The sequence below is a fragment of the Myxocyprinus asiaticus genome, chromosome 36 (assembly GCF_019703515.2).
Source record: "Myxocyprinus asiaticus isolate MX2 ecotype Aquarium Trade chromosome 36, UBuf_Myxa_2, whole genome shotgun sequence".
Taxonomy (NCBI): Eukaryota; Metazoa; Chordata; class Actinopteri; order Cypriniformes; family Catostomidae; genus Myxocyprinus; species Myxocyprinus asiaticus.
The window spans coordinates 40,456,268-40,484,093 of record NC_059379.1 but is presented as its reverse complement, the minus strand read 5'-3'; the positions used below and the strand labels follow the sequence as shown (position 1 = coordinate 40,484,093).

General features: G+C 37.0%; 1 protein-coding gene across 2 annotated transcripts in view; it reads right to left on the bottom strand.

Annotated features, from left to right (window-relative positions):
- LOC127427123 (retinoic acid receptor alpha-A) overlaps positions 1-27,826 on the bottom strand; it is a 267,816-nt gene that overhangs the window by 3,003 nt on the left and 236,987 nt on the right. For both annotated transcript variants that reach the window (XM_051674514.1, XM_051674515.1), the window contains 3 exons: positions 19,590-19,750; positions 15,935-16,111; positions 4,160-4,364 (listed from right to left, as the gene is read on the bottom strand). In XM_051674514.1, coding sequence (XP_051530474.1) covers positions 4,160-4,364; positions 15,935-16,111; positions 19,590-19,750 — 543 coding nt within the window. The remainder of the gene's footprint in view (positions 1-4,159; positions 4,365-15,934; positions 16,112-19,589; positions 19,751-27,826) is intronic.

Here is a 27,826-nt window from a genome sequence, read left to right as displayed (position 1 = left end):
AGATGCCACTGTTGGATCCTTGAGCAAGGCCCTTGACCCTATCAGCTCCAGGGGTGCCAAATCATGGCTGACCCTGCACTCTAACCCCAGCTTAGCTGGGATATGTGAAAAAAAGAATTTCACTGTATATGTGCAAATGTGTGATAAATAAATACAATTATTAATTATTATTATTCAATAGATACTAGTATTTATTCATTAGATACTAGTACTTATTTAATAGACACAATAACTTATACAATACTAGTACTTATTCAATAGACATTAGTACTTATTCATTAGATACTAGTACTTATTCAGTAGATACTAGTACTTATTTATTAGATACTAGTACTTATTCAATAGACAATAACTTATTCAATAGATACTAGTACTTATTCAATAGATATTAGTACCTATTCATTAGATACTAGTGCTTATTCAGTAGATACTAATGAATAGTACTTATTCAATATATACTGGTAATTATTCATTAGATACTAGCACTTATTCAATAGATATTAGTACCTATTCATTAGATACTAGTGCTTATTCAGTAGATACTAGTACTTATTAAATAGATACTAATGAATAGTACTTATTCAATATATACTGGTAATTATTCATTAGATACTAGTACTTATTCAATAGACACAATAACTTATTCAATAGATACTAGCACTTATTCATTAGATACTAGTACTTATTCAATAGATATTAGTACCTATTCATTAGATACTAGTGCTTATTCAGTAGATACTAGTACTTATTTAATAGACACAATAACTTATACAATACTAGTACTTATTCAATAGACATTAGTACTTATTCATTAGATACTAGTACTTATTCAGTAGATACTAGTACTTATTCATTAGATACTAGTACTTATTCAATAGACACAATAACTGATTCAATAGATACTAGCACTTATTCATTAGATACTAGTACTTATTAAATAGATACTAATGAATAGTACTTATTCAATATATACTGGTAATTATTCATTAGATACTAGTACTTATTCATTAGATACTAGTACTTATTAAATATATACTACTGAATAGTACTTATTCATTAGATACTAGTACTTATTCATTAGATACTAGCACTTATTCATTAGATAGTAGTACTTATTAAATAGATACTAATGAATAGTACTTATTCAATATATACTGGTAATTATTCATTAGATACTAGTACTTATTCATTAGATACTAGTACTTATTAAATATATACTACTGAATAGTACTTATTCATTAGATACTAGTACTTATTCATTAGATACTAGCACTTATTCATTAGATACTAGTACTTATTAAATAGATACTAATGAATAGTACTTATTCAATATATACTGGTAATTATTCATTAGATACTAGTACTTATTCATTAGATACTAGTACTTATTAAATATATACTACTGAATAGTACTTATTCATTAGATACTAGTACTTATTCATTAGATACTAGCACTTATTCATTAGATAGTAGTACTTATTCATTAGATACTAGTACTTTTTTAATAGATATTAGTACTTATTCATTAGATACTAGTACTTATTAAATAGATACTAGTATTTATTAAATAGATAATAGTACTTGTTCATTATGTGTGAATAAGTACTAGTATCTACTGAATAAGTACTGTATCAAGACCCTGTCATGGCCAGCCCAATCTCCAGACCTGAACCTCATTTAAAATCAAGAGGAATGTGATCAAGAGGAAGATAGGTGGCCATAAGCTTGAATTTTTGCTTGAATTTTTGCACACGGAGTGGCATAAAGCCACCCAATAGCAATGTGAAAGACTGGTAGAGAGCATGCCGAGACGCATGAAAGCTATGATTGAAAATCAGGGTTATTCCACCAAATATCTCTTAATTTTTTCCAGAGCTGTATATCCCGATAATTATGTATTTGCTCTGAAATGGCTCAAAAGTTTTATTTATTTATTTGTATTTATTTATTTTATCAGAGGAACCATCATCCAAACAGCCATTGTAGCCAAGTTGATTTAATATTTTAAAGTCATTAAAAAATATATATTTAAGAATAATAATTTTTTCATTAAATAAACACAAGGGAGAATCAAATTATATAATTTTCATTGATATGCACTTTATATTTATATTTATATTTCATATACAATTATAAAGAGATGCTTAATAAAATCATTTTTTACCTTCAAATGTTTTTACTAATGCATTTTTATGAATGAACAAGGTGTGCAAAGCTACTTCACTGACTTATTTTTGAAACCCCAGTTGAACACTGCATAATACTAAAATATTACTGTGGGACACGTCAGGTTTTATTATCATAATATAATGCTGAATTATCATTATTATTCTGATTATTAGATTTGCGTTACACAAAAGTAATATATTTCTGTCCTGTTTACTTCACCTCCACCTGGGGCTTTTATTTTGACACAGAAAATGCTGTAGTATTTACTTCAACTTCACAAGGAGCTTTTATTTTGACACAGAGAAGGCAATGTTTATTTGACAGTTTACAATGTTCTGCATTTCCTGAAATGCTGTCATCTCCTCCTATTCTGTTATTCTGTGCCACGTTTGTAGATTTGTATAATAACTTGTAGTGGTTACTAATGTTTGGAAGTGCGCAAATGCTTGAACCTGCATTACTTTGATTTCACAATGCACGTGAACTGATCAGTGAGCACCGCCATGTGCGTGCACACAGATTACCTTGATACTGATTGGTTCTGAATCAGATACAGACCATGTTTATCTATCTTTAAATCACAGTATTTTGTGGATTAATAATCACATATGACCAATTCACCATTTTGATGTAATTTTGATTAATTTGCTGAAGGATCGTGAAATTAGTCTACTAATACACTCTTTATGAAACTTAATGGGCAAATGATAGCACATTAAAATCATTTCGATATTCACAATATTGGTCAATTTTACATTGTCAGCAAAATTATCTTGATTATATAGTTAATATTCAATATATCGCCCAGCCCTACTAGTATCTAATAAATAAGTACTAGTATCTAGTGAATAAGTATTAGTATCTAATGAATAAGTACTAGTATCTAATGGAATAGTTACTAGTGTCTAATGAATAAGTACTAGTATCTAATAAATAAGTATTAGTATCTATTGAATAAGTACTAGTATCTATTGGAATACATACTAGTAAGACATGAACAGGTGAGATCTGAACCACAGATCTCCATAGGAATCAATAGCAGAAATTTGAAATGTGTTGCTATTGTAGTAACAATGGAATAGTTACTAGTCACTACTGGAATGCATACTAGTACCTAATGAATAAGCACTAGTATCTAATGGAATAGTTACTAGTATCTAATGAATAAGTACTAGTATCTATTTAATAAGTATTAGTATCTATTGAACAAGCACTAGTATCTATTGAATAAGTACTAATATCTAATAAATAAGCACTAGTACCTAATTAATAAGCACTAGTATCTATTAAATAAGTACTAGTATCTACTGAATAAGTACCAGCATCTATTGAATAAGTACTAGTATCTAATGGAATAGTTACTAGTCTCTAAAAAATAAGTACTAGTAACATAAAAATAGATACTAGTATGTTTTAAGGAATAAATGACAAACAGTTTCTACCAAACAGTCATTGTTTCAAAATGCTCAATGTAACAAGTGAAATACAGTGAAATTCTAGTTAAACATAATAAAAGCATGTTTTCCAAATTCTTTTTGAACTCAAGGAAGAATGATATTTAAAATTATTTAAATGTATATGTATCAATATAACAACACATAATAATAAAGAGAAATATATAATGCTATTCTTCTTTCAAGTTTGAAGTCAAACCAGTTCTGTCTCTGTTTTAACACTCTTGTGGTTGAAAGAAATGTAAGAATGAAACTAGTTTGTTTAGGAAACTTAACAGTCAAACGTAAAGCACATTAAAATTGTAATGCTTAAATTGAATATATCATGAATACTCAATTTATTGTTCAGCCCTAATTTTTATTAATAACAGTCAAAAGAGTATTTCACATCTCTGTGATCATCATGAATGCAACACGCAAGATCTTCAGCATCTGTGCACATCTAGAGCACACTAAAGTGTAACAGCACCTTTATTAACTAGCTGAAAGGAGTAAAACTGTAGCTTGTTTCAGAAATGACGTGTGTGAGTGTGTACCTCCACACAGCAGGCAGATGGCACTGAGCAGTCCCGTCTCTGCGTCGTCCATCTCTAGCGGCAGCAGTTGATTGGCGAAGGCAAACACCAGGTCAGTTAGCGGACCGAAGCCGGCATTGTGCATCTGCGTCCGGTTGAGAGTTAAACCGTCAGAGAATGTCATGGTGTCCTGCTCCGGTGTGTAGCGAGTACAGATCCGCAGAATCTATAGCAACACACAAACACACTAAGAACACAAGTTTGACTTCAACTCATGTGCCAGGGTTGCTGCAGAGTTTTTAAAATCAAATGTAAGACTTAAGACCTTTTTCAAGACCTGAATAAATAAAATTAATATCGTATCATCATACAAAAACAAACCCACACAATCTCTAAATAAAATATAGCTGCAAGCAGCGATGACAGGCCCAAGCACTATGGGTCCATTTCCACCTGGTGGCTTTTGGAAAACAATGCATGATGAACACATGCATTTGGTGGAGTAAACAAGAAACCATGTCTTACCTTCTGCTCATGGCTAACAACTTTGATGTGTGTGGCAAATGAAATAAATATGTAATTATGGCAAGTTTTGGAATACCCTTGAACATCTATTGTTGCCAGCTGGAGGCCCTATGACTGTGACCCACCATATCCACATTCATGTCATAAGCATTATTAAACATATGGCTGAGTTTGTCAAATACACCCGAATACACTACAGGTGCATCTCAATACATTAGAATGTCGTGGAAAAGTTCATTTATTTCAGTAATTCAACTCAAATTGTGAAACTCGTGTATTAAATAAATTCAATGCACACAGACTGAAGTAGTTTAAGTCTTTGGTTCTTTTAATTGTGATGATTTTGGCTCACATTTAACAAAAACCCACCAATTCACTATCTCAAAAAATTTGAATATGGTGACATGCCAATCAGCTAATCAACTCAAAACACCTGCAAAGGTTTCCTGAGCCTTCAAAATGGTCTGTCAGTTTGGTTCACTAGGCTACACAATCATGGGGAAGACTGCTGATCTGACAGTTGTCCAGAAGACAATCATTGACACCCTTCACAAGGAGGGTAAGCCACAAACATTCATTGCCAAAGAAGCTGGCTGTTCACAGAGTGCTGTATCCAAGCATGTTAACTGAAAGTTGAGTGGAAGGAAAAAGTGTGGAAGAAAAAGATGCACAACCAACCGAGAGAACTGCAGCCTTATGAGGATTGTCAAGCAAAATCGATTCAAGAATTTGGGTGAACTTCACAAGGAATGGACTGAGGCTGGGGTCAAGGCATCAAGAGCCACCACACACAGATGTGTCAAGGAATTTGGCTGCAGTTGTCGTATTCCTCTTGTTAAGCCACTCCTGAACCACAGACAATGTCAGAGGCGTCTTACCTGGGCTAAGGAGAAGAAGAACTGGACTGTTGCCCAGTGTTCCAAAGTCCTCTTTTCAGATGAGAGCAAGTTTTGTATTTCATTTGGAAACCAAGGTCCTAGAGTCTGGAGGAAGGGTGGAGAAGCTCATAGCCCAAGTTGCTTGAAGTCCAGTGTTAAGTTTCCACAGTCTGTGATGATTTGGGGTGCAATGTCATCTGCTGGTGTTGGTCCATTTTGTTTTTTGAAAACCAAAGTCATTGCACCCGTTTACCAAGAAATTTTGGAGCACTTCATGCCTCCTTCTGCTGATCAGCTTTTTAAAGATGCTGATTTCATTTTCCAGCAGGATTTGGCACCTGCCCACACTGCCAAAAGCACCAAAAGTTGGTTAAATGACCTTGGTGTTGGTGTGCTTGACTGGCCAGCAACCTCATCAGACCTGAACCCCATAGAGAATCTATGGGGTATTGTCAAGAGGAAAATGAGAAACAAGAGACCAAAAAATGCAGATGAGCTGAAGGCCACTGTCAAAGAAACCTGGGCTTCCATACCACCTCAGCAGTGCCACAAACTGATCACCTCCATGCCACACCGAATTGAGGCAGTAATTAAAGCAAAAGGAGCCCCTACCAAGTATTGAGTACATATACAGTAAATGAACATACTTTCCAGAAGGCCAACAATTCACTAAAAATGTTTTTTTTATTGGTCTTATGATGTATTCTAATTTTTTGAGATGGTGAATTGGTGGGTTTTTGTTAAATGTGAGCCAAAATCATCACAATTAAAAGAACCAAAGACTTAAACTACTTCAGTCTGTGTGCATTGAATTTATTTAATACACGAGTTTCACAATTTGAGTTGAATTACTGAAATAAATGAACTTTTCCACGACATTCTAATTTATTGAGATGCACCTGTATAAGATCATGTAATTTGATCCGTTGCCATGACAACACTTTTCAAGATATCAAGTATCCTTTCACAATTTTACATCAGCGGTGTCCTAACATTATTCTAAACAATTTTTAAGTAATTTGGTTAAATTTAAGAGGACTATTTCAAAGTCTTTTGTAAGTGCCACTCTTCCTGCTGCCAGGTGATGGCGCTATAACTGGGACCCACAAAAGCCACATTCATGTGATCAGCCCACAAGACTAAACATACAGCTAAATTGTTATCTAAATCACATAATGCACGCAGAAGATATGAGACACTTCCTATTCCCCATTTTTTGCCATTAATTTATTGCCACACCGTTCGATTTATCATAAATCTTTTTGCAATTTAGTATCTTCAATGTCTTGGCATAATGTTGCCTTAATTTGGGGACAGTCAAATGAATCCCCTAGGAGGAGTATTTAAAAGTTCAGAGCCTGCAATTTTCAAAAAAGCTTCCTATTGGGTAAGGACAATGACTGTATTTATGAAAGTTGTCCAGCTTAATATTTAATGCGTTACCATGGCAACACTATTTAAGATATTAAGAATCCCTTCAGAATTTTAAATCTGCACTGTCTTGACATTATTCAAAATTTTTTAAGCAATTCAGGTAAACATAAGAGGGATATTTCAAAGTCTGTTAAATGTGCTACACTTCCTTTCGCCAGTTGGTGGCACTATGAACGTTACCCACAATAGCCACATCAATGTGATCAGCCCACAAGGCGAAACATTTGGCTCAATTTTGATGTAAATCACATGATGCTCGCAGAAGATATGAGACACTTTTCTTTTTCCCATTTTTTGATGTTAATTTATCATGTCGCCATGGCAACACCATTCGATATATCAAAAATCCATCCACAATTTAGCATCGTCAATGTCTTGGCATGATGTCACCCATGTTTGGTACCTGTAACATGAAATCCCTCGGAGGACTATTTCAAATTCCAGAGCATGCATTTTTCAAACAATCCAAAATGGCCAACTTCCTGTTGGGCGGAGCTTATGACTGTTGTCCGAGAAAGTTGTCCGGGTTGATGAGATCTATATGTGTACAAAGTTTGGTGATGGTAGCTCAAAAAGGATGTGCTACAGAGCCCCCTGAATATGCCCATCTTCTAGTTGGCACTACAGAGCCCCCCTGCATGCCCCCCCCCACCCTTAAAAACTTTGCCAAGCCCAAATAGCCGACGACTCTGATGTGTGCGCAAACTTTCAAGAGTTTTCACGCATGGTAAGTACGCCAAAAGTACCGAAAACCTTGGAAGATGGAAAATAAAGAAAAATCCTTAGAAGAACAATTGGGTCTACGCACATTCAGTCCTTGGGCCCTAATAAAGAATAAACCTTAGAAGAATAATAGGGCCTCCGCACTCAGTGCTTGGGTCCTAATAATAATAATAATCCTTAAAAGAACAATAGGGCCTCCACACTTTCAGTGCTTAGGCCCTAATCAAGAAAAATCCTTAGAAGAACAATAGGGCCTCCGCACTTTCAATGCTTGGGCCCTAATAATACATTTTTAAAAAATCCAAAATGGCTGACTTCCTGTTGGGCGGAGCTAATGACTGTAATTATGAAAGTTGTCTGGCTTGATGAGAACTATATGTGTACCAGTTTTGGTGACTGTAGGTGAAAAAGGGGGTGCTACAGAGCCCCCCTTACACTCTCATGTTCAAGGGGGCGCTATAGAGCCCCCTTACATGCCCCCATACAACTTTTGCCCAGGCCTAATGGCTGAAAACTCTCATGTATGTGCAAAATTTCATGAGTTATTAAGCAAGACAAGTGCCTCAAAAACACATGAATATACACACTTCCTGCTGCCAGTTGATGGCGCTATGACCTTGACCCACATTAGAAAAATACAGCTCAACATAACAGCTCAATTTTCATCAAAATCATACAATGCATGCCTTCGCACTTTCAGTTCTTGGGCCCTAATGATGTATCACAGACTCTTAGGGCGTTTTCAGATCTGTAGACCATTTGCTTTGTTCCGAAACGGGGACTAAATTGTTACAATGTTGCATTTTCTTCTTGGTTCGGTTCACTTTCACAAGGCAACATTTCAAAGCAGACCAAAACTATGTCAATAAAAGTCACATGTGAGCAAGCTGTGCCCTTATTGGTCACTATGTTTGTTTGCTGTTCCAGGATTAAGCAAATCCATTGATATACTGGTTAAAATTATATACCTGTAAAAATGTGTCAACCATTACAAATGAGAGAATTTTCGAGTGTCGCCAGTTAGAGGTTGCTCCAAATACAAATTATCCATCACTTGGATGGATATGAGTTGTAAAGTTTCCATCACGGTTATTTTTTCTGTCTTTAGTTGCATTTGCATTATTTCTCCATTGAAACGTGCCTGTTCTCACAGATCTCTCTCTCTCTCTGCCTCTGTGCAATTATATCTAATATAGTTGCCAAAAGGCTATTTCCACGTTTTGATGATGAATTACAGAGAAGTGCTGATCTACAGATGTCTTCTCTAAAGATCCATCAGTTATGTTCATGGTTTTTATAGGAATATTGTTTGGTTCGTTGGTCCATTAGGTCGGTTTGCATTCTCACCACAAGTGAATCGCTCACTAGTTTGTTTGCAATCGGTCCGAGACCACCTCCGATTGTTTTGTTGTGGACCTGAGTGCGATTGCAGTGTTCATATATGCCCAAACAAACCGAACCAAAGGATAAAACGTGCCAGGCTCCGAAACAAACGCTCCAAACGAGCCAGGTGTGAAAATGCCGTTACTTAAACAGGCAGGGGCACACATTCAACATGGCCTTAACATTGCTTATAAGTAAAACAGGGTAGAATACTGTAAAATCAAGTTTAAAATACTCAAGACATGTTTTCCACATATGTATCAAATTAAAATTGGTTTATGTACCATTATATAAATAAATACAAATTAGAAGTTGACCAATATTGGATTTTGCTGCTAAAATTATGTGTTGAAAGAAAGGCAATTAATCTGCCAATAGTTTTTAAAATTGGTAGCCTATATTAAATGTTCATAGTCTTTCCATTCTGTGATGGGTAGGGCCAAACTAAATTTAAGACATTTTAAGGATACTGTGTGCTCATGGAACCACAAAATGCATAAAGATTCCTGTTAAAGGAAATGCAAAAATAATGATTGTTTTCCAACAGGTCTGTGATTGGCTGGACAAGCAGATATTGTCACCCCAAACTCATACCATTGGTCAATGTTAGTGTTCAGGGTTTGCGTTAACTGAAAATTCTGTGTCATTTACCGATTTTTTTTAAACATTGATGGACAATTTCAAATACTATCCGCCATTTTGACAGAAAAAAAAAAGTAATAGGAAAAGCATTTTAACCTAGTGCATCAGTTTTGACTTCACTGTCTCTCACAAACAATCCTGCTGTGCCCTGTTTATTGCCTGGTAGTATTAACGATCGCATTTGGTGCGAAAAAGATAAATATTTAAGTACTTTTTTTAACTCTGGATCATGCTTCCAGTCGGCAGTGGTATGCACGCGTCATAATCGCATTGACATATGAAACACGCAAGAACTGACTCATACGCATCACATCCGGAAGAGCAGCGCTGTTTACAGTGAGGAGGAGGAACGCTGTACAGAAGCTTCGTTGGTTTTAGTTTAGATCTGTATTTGTATCCGTTTCTTTACTCACAATGGTACGTTTGTGTGCTTATCCTGGATGTCTCAACCGAGTGGAGAACATGAGATTACCTCTGTATCATGGCAACATGAATATGTCACACGAGAGACTGCTTGGATCCACCCTCTCCTTAAGTGTTGGATTATAGTAAAAAAGTACTTAATAATTTAACTTTTTTCGCACCAATGTGATCATGTCACTTTAGAAGACATTAATTTAACTGCTGGAGTTGTATGGATGATGTTTGTGCTGACTGTCTGTGATTTCTGGAGCTTCAAAAGAGAAATCTCCATTTACTTGCATTTTAAGGACCTACTGAGCTAAGATATTTTTCTTCAAATGTGTTCTGCTGAAGAAAGAAAGTCATACACACCTGGGATATCATGAGGGTGAGTAAATAATGAGATAATTTTCATTTTTGGGTGAACTAACCCACCTGGTAATATGTGTCTCTTTTGACCAACTGTGTTTAATTTTTGAGGAGAGAGTCTGAATTAATGACTTCATACATCAGTCATTACGTTAGTGTGTCACTGTATAATCAGTGTTTAACTGTTATAGTAGTGTGCAAAAAAAGTATAATAACAAAATAAAAGCGCAAAAAATGTGCCGCATTGTTTCTGCCAATTACTTGCATTTAATCTAAGTGCAAACACTGACATTTAGAGCAGAATTGTCTGTTATTTTATTAGAGCTTCAGCGATGTGTGCACTTCTCATCTGTGAAAATGTACTGTGATTTCAGGCACACTGAAAAAGTTCTGTAAAATTGTGCATGTGTGTATGTGCATTTTCAAATATTCCGATCTTACGTTTATTTCCTTTAAAAGCTGCACGTAACCGGTAAGGATGCCGCAGTGTGAGTTTTTGTCGGTGAGGTTACTGTCTGAGAAAAAAAAAAATCACGGTTCACCGGTTTTACGATTATTTGCAATTTTTTTTATTATACAACAGCACGGATGCAAAACATGCATAACATATAACAAATAAACGTCTTTGTGGACATATTTCTGATGGATTTGTGGACACTTAGGGCAGCCTACAATAAGAATACTGATAAATACACAAAAAACAAATAGGAGCTATATAATAAGAGACACTCCAATCCAGGGCACGACACCGCTTTTGAGCATCCCAAGATCAGTGATTTGCTTCAGTGTAACCGGAGTGCTCTAAAAGTGTGTAAATGCAAGATTATTGTGAGTGCACAACATGTAGCCTAGTTCAAAGCAATCTGTTGTCTGTCAGACACCCCAACATAAAGAATCGCAACAAACTCTATAAAATTGCTTTCCACAACACCTTACAAATAAACCTGTGGACTATGGATAATAATGGGAACATTGCTCACAGCAGGCAATTTAAAGTCTGATAATGACTTAAATACTCACATTTATTGTTGAACGCGATGAATTCGTACATAAGCAGTGCTTTAAATAATGACGATGATTTAAGATGCAACTTTCAAAGTTCATTCACTGATAGTACCCAGATAGCAAGAAACTTTGGGCCAAATGTGGAAGTTAGCTGTCACATCTGGCCTAGATCTGGAATGGCTAAACAAATGTGGGCCAAACATTCACCATATACAGAATGTTTTGCAAAAGCTTTAAAATTGGAGGGAATTTTCTCTTGGGTCACAACTGACATTGAGGTATATGGCCCAGACGACAACATGAAAAATGTTAACTTGTGGTTAACATTTGGTTTACACTTGGAAAAACACATGCAGGCAGGTGTGGGAGTCCACACTCAGCCTGTACAATAATGCCACTGGTTGGTCTTGTTGTTGTAGCATCTTCTTTAAATTCCTATTGGTGGAGGAGTGAAACTGCAGCAGCAACTTAAATTATGGACAGTGGCCATTTTTCCCACTCCTTTCTCTCCTCACAACTGCCATATCCTGACACACACTTAAGAAGCTTCAAGTAAGTGAAGTTTTGGCTTTTTAAAATCCTATTACTGATATATTCAGAAAAAAAAAAAACTTTTAAAAAATATATATTTTTTTTTTAGCTTAGATCAAAATTGTTACATGTATATGATGTGTGTAGTGGTTTTTAGGTTATAAAAATTAGTGGTTGACCGATATATCGCAGATAAATCGGCCGATATTCTGACTTTTTTAATTATCGGCATCAGTCGATACATTTTCCTGTTTGGCCAATTTTTTCTCTTGAGGGCTCTGAGAATCGCCTGCTTGCATGTGAAGCGACAGACTTGTAAACGACCAGTCACAGTTCGTTTTGTTGTTACGTGCCATCGTGTTACTACAATAATAGACCGGTGTGCAACACAGTGTCATTTAAATGGTCTGCATATCAGAGCCGCAGCAGACGCGTTTGAGCTCATAATGTAAAAGTGCTCACCTGTTTCATTCTCCCTCTCTCCTAAACAGTTCCCTGTAAATTTTAACTGTCTTGTCTAATGATACAAAGGCAAATATCAATAAAACTTCTATTATATACCATCTGCAGATATCTCGTTTAAACAGATGTCATTCGCGAACATCACGAAAATCCAGCATTTTCTTCCCGTGGAGCGTTCATCTACTATCTTCCTCTGAAGCGCGTATTCCATCAGCCAGAATCAAAAACGTAAGGATAAGGATCAAAAGTTCCTCTGATTCACAAATCATGACGGTCAGTCTGTGACATTCCAAGCAGGCGATCCAGGCCATTTAAACTGTCAGGAGATTGCTGCAACTTCAAAGTAAAAGTGCTTCACGTGTGCTATAAGTAAATGTCTTATTCACTGTGCACTCTATGTATAATTATACATTAAATGCGATTACTAATGTGGACATGCCATCCATGGTCGCTGGACTACTGTGTGTATTATTATTTCCTTCTTCCTAATATACTAATAATTTCTTCATGTGCAAATAAATTACTAAAATTTGATGACTAAACAGAAATCTGAAGAAACTGCTATCTACCATTTAAAATACAATATTATTTTTTAGTTTTGTGTGAAACTGAGTAAATATAGTGCTAAATAAGAGTTTATTCATTTTTTTTAGCAATTTTATGTTTATGTTATTTACTATATTAAATTGTGTGATATATCAGCATTGTATCAGCCACCCTGCTCTCTGGATATCGGCATTGACATCGGCCACTAAAAAACCCATACTGTTTGACCACTAATAAAGAGTGTCTGATATGTGACTAATTCTATTACTTCTATCTAATTCTATTTTCTTCCTAACAGGTTGTGAGTGAAAAAGACAAGATTACCAACTTTAATATACTTTTCAAGTGTTATGTTTAACATTATCTTAAATGAAAAATAAAAATGATTGTAAGTATGCTTATATCATGCATTAGACAATTATAACTTCCAATGTTATTACCAACATCAACACACTTCTGTAATGTTTAAAATGTTTTTTTTTTTTTACTTCAAATAAAAAAGATTGTGATTTAATTTAGTGGTTTATATTTTATTTACTATGCAGTAAATTAAAGTATTGAGTAGGCTTGGTGTTCTTCTGGTTAAATTCTGGGAGAATACTGGCATTTAGTCTATCAGCCACATATGGGTCACATACGGGTTGTTAGGCCTTAACAGAACTCAGCCAAACAAGAATTACATATAAGGCCCATGTATGGCACTGTTTTGGTTCAGTTCTGGCAAAAAAAAAATATCTGTACCAGATTTGGGCCGTCATTCACTTTCTGAGCTGCACCACATTTCAGCCGTTTAGTCCACGACACCTGGCTAAGCACCACACGGACACCATCTGTAATCATACTAACAGCTCCAGAACCAACACAGGAACAAGAGTTTTCACATTTAGGCTTGCAAAAACTTATGAATAACTCTTTTATATTATATTGTGGCAGAGTGAAAATGTGCCCTGCCACTTTAAGGATCCACCCCCAAGCCATAATGAAGGTGAGTCAGTATAAAATGTCCGCCCGTTAAAGTGTGCCAGGTGTAGGTTTTGAAGGTGTGGATTGAAGAAGTTAGGTGTGCGCAGAGTTGGTATGAGGAGGTAGTTTGCCATCGTGTACATGTGCTGTGTGTATGCCATCAGAGGGGTGTGGACAAAACAAAAAGGGACTGATTATCATCACTTACCACAACAAAGGTAGCCAGAATTACAGACGGGGACAAAGCTACCAGATAGACAACTCGAGTTAAATGTGGAGTGGCGTGAGTACGGAGCCTCAATCATTTCAACTCAAATCAATGTTTCATATGCATTTATTTATTTATTTGGCAAGTAGTCTTGTAATAAGATACACAATGAACAGTCAGACGTTCACTGATTATAAAATGTCTGTGTATAGAGTAACAGTTCAGAGCACCGCGTGTCCCTGGATGTGGATTTGTGGGATAAGTTCAGCGAGCTCTCCACTAAGTGCATCATAAAGACGGTGGAGTTCGCCAAGCAGCTGCCGGGATTCACCACGCTCACCATCGCAGGTTGTGTATCTTATTACAAGACTACTTGCCATATAAATAAATAAATGCATTTGAAACATTGATTTGAGCTGAAATGATTGAGATCGCACCGTGAGCCGAGAAACAGGAATACCAGGAGACTCACAATACCAGGATGAGCAGTCTGATACGTGGATTTGCGGTCTTTACAGAGCAATATCTGACCACTTGATGGCGCCACTGACCAATAAATATTATTACATATAACTGGCCCGATTATTATTGATTATAGGTGAGACCAGGGCTAGTTGTCACACAGGGAAGTTGTCACAAAGTATGTCTCAGTAACAATAAGATTTGAAGTCAAAAGTCCAACTGAGCAAATGTGTGTTTTCTCTAGCAGAAGTGTAGTATGTTGGTCTCAAACATCTATTTCAAAACCCTGTTAAATTAGAATATTCTTTTGTAAATTCTAATATACAGTATATCTATAAGAATATATCTAATATCAGTATTTCTAGCTCTTGGGTAAACAAGCAAACATAATCAAACCATACATTAAGGCAAGGCTCAAATATATTATGAAGGCAGATTTTCACTGAAAAGGTTTTTTTTTTTAATGAAAGCCATGCTGGGCATGTTGTCACAAGTGATTTAAAGGTCTTACATTTATTTTTTCTTTAATTTATTAATTACGATATTTGTTGGCTAAAACAATGTTTTGATATTTTTGTACATTACCTTTTCCATTGTTGTTGTTTCATTAACCGTTTTGTGTCTCATAACTGTTTCACTTTTTAAAGTTAGCTGAAGAGCCTGTAATAGTCTGTTTAATGCAGGCGTAGATTTAAAGAAAGGTGCAGATTTTGTTCTGGTTGTTTTTTTGGAGTAGAAAGCTACTCTTAATGGCAGCTTCAACTATGACAACATGCTCCGCAATTGGGGCAAGTTGTCATCAAAGTTCAAAGTATGTCCCTTTTTTTCCTGGGCAAACATTTTCAAAAGAAGACTTATGAGGCTATGCAGAAACTGACTTTCATAAATAAACCTACCCTGAGAAGTATTCAGTGGAGTAAAAAGTGTGACAACTAGCCCCGTTTTGATAATATCATTTTTATATCATCAGTGCTGAATTATATCATAGTGTTGATAATTTCAATGAATATTTTGTTACTGTATACTGGCTTGCACCAATACCTCTTTTAAGAGAATATACTGTGTGTTGAATTAAATTTACTTACCACACTGAAAATTGTTTTAAGCCTAAATCAAACAAAAATGTGTGAGGTGTGTTCCAGCATGGGCTTTGCAAAAGGGGCATTGAGGGTGCATCATGGCTGTAAAGTGGTGTTGATTAGCACCCTTATGAATGCAAAAATGACAAATGAGACTCGTGGACAGGTTCGGTGTTGTTCTCACCAGTATGTCGAGGCAGGCGGCCTTGAGCAGCGTGATCTGATCTGCGATGGTGAGCGTGGTGAATCCCGGCAGCTGCTTGGCGAACTCCACCGTCTTTATGATGCACTTAGTGGAGAGCTCGCTGAACTTATCCCACAAATCCACATCCAGGGACACACGGTGCTCCGAACTGTTACTCTATACACAGAGACAGACAGCGTTCAGCTATACGAGAACACTACTGTAAATGTTTAATAGCAGCATGAATAATGAACTCTGAACTTTAGCTGTGCTCGCAAACACAGCGGCCGGATCAGCACAGAGGGTTCTGGGATAGCCATTATTGACAAACAGACTAATTAAAGCATTGATCAGTCAGTGTCAGCTTATTAAAACAGATACGACATCAAAACAAAGAGGACATCCTCACAAATCAAGTTTCAATAGGTTGCGGAGCCAAATTAGCACAGTACTTGCAATTCACTTGTTATTACTTGTAATTCAAAAACAATTTTGCCAATTTCATATACAGTACATCTCAATGTTTATGTCATTTTTTGTTTTCAGTCAGAGAAACCATCATTTCAACCAACTTGGCTATTGGTGCAGAGTAGATTCAAAATAAAATACAGTAAAAATCCAGTCTGAAATAATCGTGGTGATCATATTCTTTTGTTTTTTACTAAATAAATACAAGGAAGAATATTTCATCATTTGCATTCATATGCACCACTATAACAACACATAGTATAATCTGTGCAGGTAAATATTGCTATTTATACAAAAATAATCCAAGGCACTTCTTCTGATGTAAAAAGTAAAAATCCTTTATTTTGATTGGCTCGTCTCATTGACAATACAAAGTAAAAAAATCAGTAAGTGGACATTGATGAATGTGTGTCTGGACAATAATCAATTACACGTGTAGCTGAGCTGGAAAATCCAAAATCTTTATTTATTACTAAAACATTAAATTATTTGAAAAATGTTACACAGAGACTCCAGTGAACATTTTAAGTGATGCAAATGAATCAGAGAATCAAACTTTTGAAAATAAAAGGGATTTGTCATGTCAGCTGAAAAGGAAAGTTGATTCAGAAGGATTTTTCTGAGAAAACAAAGACAAACTTTTTTCTTCTTTGAAATAACTAGGAATGCCACTTTTTCTCTTCCGATTCCGATATCGGAAATCTCAGTATCGGCCGATACCGATCCGATACCAGTGTTGTTTTTTTGCATAATCAGTTTAGAATATCTTTACATTATTGTGTGGAACTAATTGGGAGTACTCTTTAATATGTAAAGAAACACAAACCTCTAAATACACATTATTTCAATATAAATGTATAGCTTATTAAGAAACACTTTATTATTAACTAGTATACTGGATAATGTAGCAGCAAAATTAACAATAATTTCAGTCTTCAGTAGAAAAGAAACCAGTGTGTGTGTTTTTTTTTTTGGGGGGGGGGGGGGGATTCAGATCTCTTTTTTGGTTCAATTTAGTTGTAAGACATCAGTCCACTTTTCATTCACAGTTATTTTTTTGGAACCCATTCAACTTAAATATTATTATAAATTGTAAACAATATTAATGATGACAATAATAATAAATTGTTATTAATATTATTATTATTGACTTTTAAATACAACAGTAATATATTTTAATTGTGCACTTTTTAAACCCTCACGCTTTTATTTTGACATTCTGAACTCTCCAGGAAGTCCTGTATGTGTCTGTCTGTAGGGAAGTTCACAGTAGTTTAATTCGCTTCTTATTCAAATTCTGGTAAAATGCACCTCCGGTGCCGTTCTAAATGCGTATTATAAGTGAACTGAAATATTGAGTATCTACATCTGAGATTGCGCACTACGTGATGGCTAAAAATACCCGTGAGTTAATCACCCAGGGCTGTGTGTGCTTATGTGTGTCTCAACAGACCAGCACCACTCACTAACGTGCTAGCACTGCACATGCATACTATATTATTATAAAATATAAAATACTATTTACTTATTAAATACAGCCTTTTTTGATTCACAGAGCTTTCGCACGTCTTCAAATGGCTTTGAATAAAATGCACAAGTCAAATGAACTGCTTTAATGGTGTTTTTATGGTTCTTTTATGTCATTTTTGGAGCTTGACAGTAATGAACATGACTAACACACAGTATCGGATTTGGATCGGGCTCGTCGGACCGATACCCGATCCATTTAAAAACGTCAGTATCGGAGCCGATACCGATCCAGGTATCGGATCGGTGCATCCCTAGAAATAACTAACAATAAGAACAGAAAAGTGTTTTAAGAAATTAAACAGGATCAATTATGATTTGAAAATGATTATGATACTAACAACGCTGCTTTAATCTCGTGCGCCCCCGTGTCCACATGTGTGGATGTTGTATTTTGGCTTTGCTATATACAACGCATAATTTAAATAAATTAAAACTGACTGAATACTGTTCACAAGACTAAAATTCTGCCGCATCACATCACGTGACACAACAGCATGACATAAATTTCCATGAAGCGCTCCTATGGGCACAGCGCCAACAAAAGTGCCTCTGGTAAGAAACCTCTTTACATTTTTTTATTGAAACCGGTTTGGTTGTAAAGAGTAACGTTTCTAGTTTCGGTTGATATGCCGCTTTAAATAATCCGTTCATTTTTTACGTGTCAGCGCGCTGATAAACATCATGTCCACATATGTGGAAAATGGGACATTATTCCCTCAAAAGATGAAAAAACATGTTAGTTATTTTGAATATTTTTCAACATTAACACATCTGTGGGTCATTTCTCTTCATTTTAATATAAATGTTGTTATATTTGATTTTGTTATCACTGTACAATACGGTTCTATTCATTAACATTAATAAATGCATTCTTATATATTTAATGTGTATTTTCACATTGAGAATAAATGTGTTCATGCAAAAGCTGAAAAATGTTGCTTTCAGAGGCTTTATATGGAGTTAGGATGAAAATAAGGTGCATTTCTAACTGTTCTGAGATCAGTGCAGACAGACAGCACACTGGAGGTTAAGTCATTCACTAAATAGGGAGCAAGGGAGCATCCTATAGGTCTCTATGCAGCTAAGTGCACTCACTCTTAAAATCCAATCAAAAGTTCAGTTTCAGGCTGCAGATGATGTTTGGATCACTCAACATGTTTGACAGACATGAGACAATAATAATCAGTACACAGATTCAGAATTTATAATGTTTTATTTTATTTTAATATAGTTGGCAGTGATTGGATGATGCATTACTTTTAATCAGAATTATTAATTCAGCTTTACAGAAAATCAGCTGTAATGTCTATAACATCTCAAAAACATGAATAATCAACACTCCTGGACACATAATAAAATATTTGATGAAAAAAATCAGACTTTCTATAGCTTGGTATTATTAAAAATGTCACAACTTAGTCCCGCTGTTCACATATGTGGACATTAATTTTTAGGAAATACATGCTTGAATTTATTTATTTTGTTGCTTGTTTATTAGGTGCTACTAGTTACAAATCAAAAAGGGAAATGGAAAATACACACAGCAGTCACGCTCGGGTCTCAGGAGGTTAATAATTAAATATCTCCAGCACAATCTATGTGAATCTCTAGTTTCTGATGTATACTGTATATATGATATAAACTGAAATAAACTCACGGTGGTGTATTTGCCAAGTTGACAGAGCGAAGGGAAGGTCTCTTGATGAGCTTTTCTGACTCTGTCAATCATCTGCTCGGTGTCTGGACTCAGCGTGTAGCTCTCTGTGCACTCCTGCTTCTTCTCCTCCTTCTTCTTCTTGTTCCTGTCATTCCTCACCGCTACACAGACACACAACACATGTCATGTTATGCTGCAGACATTGAAGATTTTCCTTAATTCAATTGTTGGGTTGATTATGAATTGTGAAATGTTGATTTATAGATCTAGTATAGGTTTGATTATGAGTGTATGGACTGATGACTTTTATTGTGGGATCACTTCTATATGTCAGAAGGAAGGACGGGTGTGAAGCTAGAGAGCATACAGCTTTTTTTGGAGTATTTCTAGAAAATAAATGACTTGATTTTACATTGTGTTTACATTATTAAAAATTCAGTGAGGTCACATGAGTATAAGTGGTTTCAATGATCAGATCAGAAAATGTTTTGGACCCCGTTTACACCGGTTTATTGAGCGCTGTCCACTTGTGAACGGATCACCTGAGATGGATGTAAACGAGGTCTCTCTCTCTCTCTCTCTCTCTCTGCGCGTGTGTGTTTGTGTTGTGATGAATGAGGGTGAAATCATTCATAATGCTGATTAATCACCACAGGTTTCATTACACCCACATCTAATCTAATCACATTATATGACACACACACTATAATGGCGCCACATTATTTTCTCTGAAGGTGCGCTCGGACCTTCACTGCACCCCTCATAAAAGTGGCCGATCTTCACATACATGCATTAGGCCCTATGAAAGATTGGCACAGTGATCATAAGCCACAAAACACAATTTAATTAAGTCATTAAAGAACTATAATCCCGGCCACGCCATCACTCATGCACAAGAGCCACTGGCGGAGCTGCAGCGAGAGAGAGCGGAAGATAGATGTTTTTCTTGAGGATTAGGACTATTTCATGCATCTGTGTCTGGAAATGGGATTTTTACACACAGAAATTCAGACAATAATGCTAGAAACATACACGGCGCAATAACACAAACACACACATGAGCGCTTGGCCATAGCAAGGCATTGTAAGTGTGCGGTTCTGTTATAAATGTATGCGTTTCTTCAACTTTTACCACTTTCATCACTTTGGACTTCTAGAAAGTAAAGTCTCGTTAAAACATCATTTTTACACTCTCACTAGTTTATTTAACTTGTCTTCTAACAATGTCCAGCAGTGTGTGTACATCACAGCAGTTCTCTTTCTAACATTCGTTCGGTGTCTCACTATGGGTAACGCCTCGGGCGTGGCCAATCTTAGAAGCACCAATAGCACCCAGTCTGTTAGTTTACAGACCAATCACAGTAGTGATGAGGGAGTCCCACCTCCCTGTATAAACCACCGTCATAGGTGCCTACTTAATTCTCGTTCTCTGCCCCATGAAGATCTTTGGAAGCTATCCTCAGCAGGACACGTAAGAAGTGGTCGCTTAACAGTTCATCAGGTGAGCCGTTCAGGTACTGTTGAAGTCAGAAGTTTACATACACCTTAGACAAATACATTTAAACTCAGTTTTTCACAATTCCTGACATTTAATCGTAGAAAACATTCCCTGTCTTAGGTCAGTTAGAATCATTACTTTATTTTAAGAATGTGAAATGTCAGAATAATAGTAGAGAGAATTATTTATTTCAGCTTTTATTTCTTTTATCACATTCCCAGTGGGTCAGAAGTTTACATACACTTTGTTAGTTTTTGGTAGCATTGCCTTTAAATTGTTTAACTTGGGTCAGATGTTTTGGGTAGCCTTCCACAAGCTTCTCACAATAAGTTGCTGGAATTTCGACCCATTCCTCCAGACTGAACTGGTGTAACTGAGTCAGGTTTGTAGGCCTCCTTGCTCGCACATTCTTTTTCAGTTCTGCCCACAAATTTTCAATTGGATTGAGGTCAGGGCTTTGTGATGGCCACTTCAATATCTTGACTTTGTTGTCCTTAAGCCATTTTGCCACGACTTGAGGTATACTTGGGGTCTTTTTCCATTGGGAAGACCCATTTGCGACCGAGCTTTAAGTTCCTGGCTGGGGAGTCACGTGACTCCATGCGAGAGTCGGACGTGTAACTGGCAAACTCTGTGCACTTTGCTAGTTTTTAATTATTTTTATGTCATAAACCGATGAGATTCGATACACCCTGCTACATAACTGTTCTATGAATTCAACATGGCAAAGAATTCAAAATCCTTGGGCTCTGGAGATATTAAAAAGACACTCACGTGCTCAAGCTGATACCTCTGACAGGCCTGCAGACCAGGGACTTGGTTTGGACGGTGCGGTGGGAGAAATTCAACGCCAACTGGCGAGCATGTCTGTGATGTTGACGAAAGTTGTTGCTGACTTAGAGGATCTTGCTGTAATACGCCGATCGATTACTGAGATGGAAACGAAATTCTGAGTTGGTTACAAGAATCGGGGACGTCGAGAGATGGATCGATTATCTAGAGTCATCGGAGAGGGAATTAGCTGCTAATCCGCTAGTGACCAAAGTAGATTTGGAATGCGTTTTGGAAAAGCTGGAAGACCTTTAGCCTGTGAAACAATGTTTGAATTGTTGGAATTCCTGAGCATGAAGGCAGAGCTATGGTGAAATTCCTAGACGAGTTCTTCCCGAGTCTGCTAGACATAACAGGCCATATGCTGGAAATCGAGCCAGCTCACAGAGTCCAGAGGTCCCGATCAATTCTGGCCAAATTTCTGAGATCATCCGATAAAGATCTCGTGTTGCGTGAGGCGACGAGCAAAGGAAAGCTCTCTTGGAAGAATCACAGCACTTTCTTGTTCCCAGACTTCGCGAATTTGACAAGAGAGAAACGTGATCGATTCAAGGAATGCAAGAAACTCTTTCATCAACGGAAGATCGCTTTTGCACTGATGTTTCCGGTCAAACTGAGAATAGATACTAAGGATGGTCGCAAAATATTTACATGCCCACAACAAGCACTGTCTTTCATAGAGACAATGGGGTGAGTGAGCCATTTGGTTATTTTCATGTGGCCCTCGAGTGAACTGACTCACTGAGTATACACTCAACTGTCTGAGGAGACTGGGCACGATTTTTTTTTTTTTTTTTGTGTTGGTTCCGCCTAGTGGCTGGAGTTTGTTTTGTGAAGTAACACTCCTTCAAGAATCTCTTGCATCGACGGAGGATTGCTTTTGCACTGATGTTTCTGGCCAAATTGAGAATAGATACTAAGGATGGCCGCAAAATATTTACATGCCCACAACAAGCATTGTCTTTCATAGAGACAATTGGGTGAGTAAACCAGTTAGTGATTTTCATGTGGCCTCGAAGTGAATTGACTCACTGAGCATACACTCCATTATCTGAGGAAGCTGGGCGCCTTTTTGTTTCTTTTTGTGTTGGTTCCGCCTAGTGGCTGGAGTATGTTTTTTTACTGGAGAGGTTATTTGCTTTAATGAAACTCTGTCTCACAAAATTTTTACAGGAACACTGGACTTGAGCAGTAAAATTAGGCAGTTTAGTTGTTGTGGGGATTCTCGCAGGCATACATGGACTGTTTGAGTTTAGAGGGATGGACGCCGGTTGGCACTGTCGTGCGCGGGGTTAATGCACACGTTTTTCTTTTTTCTGTTTGTTTGGTTTAGGGGGAAGGTCGGGATCTGACTGTGGCACTAATGTTGGAATGTGGTCTTTATCATTTTATTTTTGACACAATTAATTTTTGACACAATACATTTTTTCTAATATGTCAAAATGTCAAATGTTAATATGAGTAGACTGTCTCTCTCCACGTGGAATTTGAATGGGTTGGGTCACCCCATAAAAAGAAGGAAGGTTATTTCTTTTCTTAAACATAAGAAATATGATATAGTGTTTCTTCAAGAAACGCATCTTTCCCCGCAAGAAGCTGAAAGATTTGGGAAGATATGGGGTGGACATTTTTTCTTTAGTGCTGGCTCAAGTAAGAGCAGGGGAGTCATTACATTGATAAGTAAACATCTACAATTCAAATGTCTCAAACAGATTAAAGATAAATTAGGAAGAGTCATTATTGTTTTAGCAGAAATTCAGGGGCAAAGGTTGATTATGACTAATATTTACGCACCTAATGCTGATGAGGCTTTTTTATATAGATCTTGAAGGGATGTTGCAAGCCGCTGGCACCCCTCATGATATAATATTGGACTTTAATCTATTGATGGACTCAGTCCTTGATCATAGTGAAGCAAAAGTGTGTAAGCCCCCTAGAGCAACATTGACACTTCAAAGGATGTGTAAAAATCTTGGTCTTACAGATATTTGAAGACTTTTGAACCCATCTGGTAGGGACTATAAATTTTTTCATCAGTACATAAGATTTATTCTAGAATAGTAGTCCCTCATTTCATCTGTTGTTGATTGCTCAATTGGAAACACCTTAGTCTCAGATCACGTCCTGGTGAGTTTAGAGATGTTGCCAGATATGGAGAAAAATAAATCATATAGTTGGTGCTTTAATGTATCCCTTTTGCAAAATCCTGATTTTCAACAAATGTTAAAGGCTGAAATCAAAGTTTATATTGAGACCAACTGGTCCTCAGTATCCTCAGTGGGCATGGCTTGGGAGGCACTTAAGGTGGTTATTAGGGGTCGGATCATACAGTATGCCTCATTCATCAAAAAATCCAAAGCATGAGAGCTCGTGGAGTTGGAAGGGAATATTAAAAGTGCCGAGGCAGAGCTGAAGCGCCGAATGTTGTCTGATGGCCTCAGAGAATTGACCCGTTTGAAATACAGATATAATACTATTTTGTCGCGGAAGGTGGAGTTTTGGCTATTCAGGGAAAGACGAGTCATGGGACAAAGCAGGGAAGCTTTTGGCTAGATATATAAAGCAGAGAGAGTCTTTTTCTACCATTCCCTCAGTGAAATCTGCTGGTGGTGAAATTTTTACCTCGGCCATTGATATAATGCTTTAAAGAATTATATCTTGATCTTTACAGTTTCACGTCTTTGTCTACTGATGAAGATATTAGAAATTTTGTGGAACCATTAGAACTCCTTAAACTGAGCAAAAAAATTATCTTGATTCTGAGATTACCTTAGAGGAGCTCGAAGAGGTAATTAAGGCCTTGCCTACAGGCAAGGCTCTGGGGTCAGATGGTTTTGCCACTGAATTTTTTAAATCTTATGCTACAGAACTGGCTCCACTTTTGTTAGAAGTTTAAACAGAATCATTAAAGAATGAAAAGCCTCTGCCAACAATGACACAAGTTTAATAATAAGGTTTTCAAATGACGTGGGCAGGTGGGCTTCATTACATTTATCTATGATTGGGAAGGTTAATGTTATAAAAATGAATTGTATTCCAAAATTTAACTACCTGTTACAATCTCTCCCTATAGATGTCCTCCTCTCTTACTTCAAGCAATTTGATAGCATAGCAAAGTCCTTCAATTGGAATGGTAAGCGTCCTAGATTACAAGGTGGACTACGCCTACCCAAAATTTGGTTTTATTATTATGCATTTGGTCTCAGACATTTGGCTCACTGGCGCTTCCACCTGATAGAGCCCCTCCCTGGTTTTGTATTGAATGGGAAGTTCTTGCCCCTATTTTGCCACTGCAAAGCCTGTCTATCAAACTATTTGGAAAAGTTAAATTACCCCCCGTTATCTTGCATTAGCACTCGGTATGGACAAAAGTGTCCAAAGTGTTTCATTCGGACATTTATTTAAATGTTGCCTCAAGCATATGACAGAACCCTAAATTATGTATTAATAAGTCCCCTTTTTGCTGGTCAGAGTGGATTGGGAGGGGGGTTAATACACTCGGTGACCTATATGAGAGTGGAGTGCTGAGATCTTTTGAAAATTTGGTTCAACATTTTGGGATTCCCAGATCTCAGTTCTATAGGTATTTATAGCTGTGCCACCTGCTCTGTATTGTTTTTGGGAGTGGCACCCCCCCCCCCCAAAGCAGCAGATACTTTGGGAGAAGTAATTACGGCCTTCGGAAAAGGTCATGAGGCATCAGTGTATTACTCCCTGCTAATTCAGAGTCTGGGGGATGGAGCTTCAACTTCTCTCAAGAGATTATGGGAGAAAGATTTAAACTTGGTATAGGAGGAGGGAGTGTGGGCTAGGATTCTAAAAAATGTCAAGTCTGGCCTTATGCAAGGGTGTGCCTTATGCAATTTAAGATTTTACATAGATTCTATTGAACCACCTCTAGATTGTATAGGCTTGGTCTTAAAGACACACCCGCCTGTTGGCGATGCAAGTCAGAAAATGGAGACACAACCCATGCTTTTTGGGGGTGTATTAAGATTCAGGAATTTTGGTTGAAAGTTCAGAGTTTTTTTGTGTGATGTTTTAAGCACTCGAATTTCGCTCTGCCTCAGACTTTGTATTTTGGGTGATGGGGCGTCATACATTTTGGGGATAAACACATAAAAAACTGGGTTCTGACCAGCATTATGGTGGGCAGGCAAATTATTTTAAGGGGTTGGAAGTCAGATAGGGCACTCATTTCCAGAGTGGGGTGCAGAGATGGGGAGAGTGGCTGCTTATGAAGGAATGTCAAGCAGAAGGCTGGGGGTTCAGAATTTGTTAGAAAGGAAGTGGGGTAATTACTTGGTGTTTTTGGGGGACTCTTGGGGAGGGGCTGGGGAGAGAGATGATTTGTTTTAATTATACATGATTATTTTTTGTGTGTGTGTGTGCGTGTGTGTGTGTGTATCTATTTGTGACCACAGGGGTGTTCGTTGGGGGTTAGGGTGGGTTTGGGGTATTAGGAGGGGTTAAATATTGATTCAGTGTATATATGTTGTTTTGTTTTTTTTATATATTTATGAATCAATAAAAATGTTAATTAAAAAAAAAAAAAAAAAAAAAAAAAAACATTCCTGGCTGACATCTTGAGATGTTGCCTCAATATATCCACTTAAGATCTTTGTCCCCATGTGCACTTGCAAACTGTAGTCTGGCTTTTTAATGGTGGTTTGGGAGCAGTGGTTTCTTCCTTGCTGAGCAGCCTTTCAGGTTATGACGATATAGGACTTGTTTTACTGTGGATATAGATACTTGTCTACCTGTTTCCTGCAGCATCTTCACAAGGTCCTTTGCTGTTGTTCTTGGATTGATTTGCACATTTCACACCAAACTACGTTCATCTCTAGGAGACAGAATTCGTCTCCTTCCTGAGCGGTATGATGGTTGCGTGGTCCCATGGTGTTTATACTTGCGTACTATTGTTTGTACAGATGAATGTGGTACCTTCAGGTGTTTGGAAATTGCTCAAGGATGAACCAGACTTGTGGAGGTCCACAATTTTTTTTCTGAGGTCTTGGCTGATTTCTTTTGGTTTTCCCATGATGTCAAGCAAAGAGGAACTGAGTTTGAAGGTAGGCCTTAAAATACATCCACAGGTACACCTCCAGTTCAGTACACCTCCTATCAGAAGCTAATTGGCTAATTGTCTAAAGGCTTGACATAATTTTCTGGAATTTTCCAAGCTGCTTAAAGGCAGAGTTAACTTAGTGTATGTAAACTTCTGACCCACTGGAATTGTGATATAGTCAATTAAAAGTGAAACAATCTGTCTGTAAACAATTGATGGAAAAATGACTCATGTCATGCACAAAGTAGATGTCCTAAACGACTTGCCAAAACTGTAGTTTGCTAATATTAAATCTGTGGAGTGGTTAAAAAATTAGTTTTAATGACTTCAACCTAAGTGTATGTAAACTTCTGACTTCAACTGTATGTTGCAGAATGCAGCTGTTCTTTTTGCAATATATTCACTGTCAAAGTAAATTTATTTTCTGCTGTATTATACTGTTTTCTCCGGGTGGCATGAACCAGTGCATAGAGGTGGGTTTGCGTTTTTTCTGCAAGCTGTTATAGCTTCTACCTCTACGGCAAGAGGATTAACACAATGAAGTGACACGTTTTGGTGAACTGCTTCTGTGTTCTTGAATTTGGGTTCTGTCATGGCAACTGTGAGCTCACCGAGCAGCATCGCGGAGATGCTTTCTATCAAATGTTAGAAAGAGAACTTTAGGTTACTCACGTAACTCCGGTTCTCTGATAACAGGAGTGAGGTATCTCACTGGGTGTTATTGATGCTTCCAGAATTTGGTCACACCCGAGGCATTACCCATAGTGAGATACCTCACTCCTGTTATCTGAGAACCGGGTTACGTCAGTAACCTAAAGATTTATGTCATGAAAATTAATT